The sequence below is a fragment of the Gavialis gangeticus genome, unplaced genomic scaffold (genome assembly GCF_001723915.1).
Source record: "Gavialis gangeticus isolate Ggan-Ray unplaced genomic scaffold, GavGan_comp1, whole genome shotgun sequence".
Classification (NCBI taxonomy): domain Eukaryota; kingdom Metazoa; phylum Chordata; order Crocodylia; family Gavialidae; genus Gavialis; species Gavialis gangeticus.
In genome coordinates this window covers 13,577,532-13,577,737 of record NW_017729018.1, presented here as the reverse complement: position 1 = coordinate 13,577,737, position 206 = coordinate 13,577,532, and the positions used below count along the sequence as shown (strand labels likewise).

General features: G+C 79.1%; 1 protein-coding gene across 1 annotated transcript in view; it reads left to right on the top strand.

Annotated features, from left to right (window-relative positions):
- LOC109294720 (neurocan core protein-like) overlaps positions 1 to 206 on the top strand; it is a 1,285-nt gene that overhangs the window by 675 nt on the left and 404 nt on the right. The window contains exon 2 of the mRNA XM_019513172.1: positions 52 to 200. Within this exon, the coding sequence (XP_019368717.1) occupies positions 52 to 200 (149 nt within the window). The remainder of the gene's footprint in view (positions 1 to 51; positions 201 to 206) is intronic.

Below are 206 nucleotides of genomic sequence, written 5' to 3'. Positions count from 1 at the left end.
CGCCCCCCGCCGGCGCCCGGCCCGCTCTCACCGGGCGGCTCTCGCCCGCAGGGGAAGTGTTTCACGTGTCCTCGCCGGGGCGGCTCACGGCCCAGGGGGCCCGGCAGCAGTGCCGGAGTCACGGGGCCGTGCTGGCCACCACGGGCCAGCTGCACCTGGCGTGGCGGAGCGGGCTGGACCAGTGCGACCCGGGCTGGCTGGCCGAC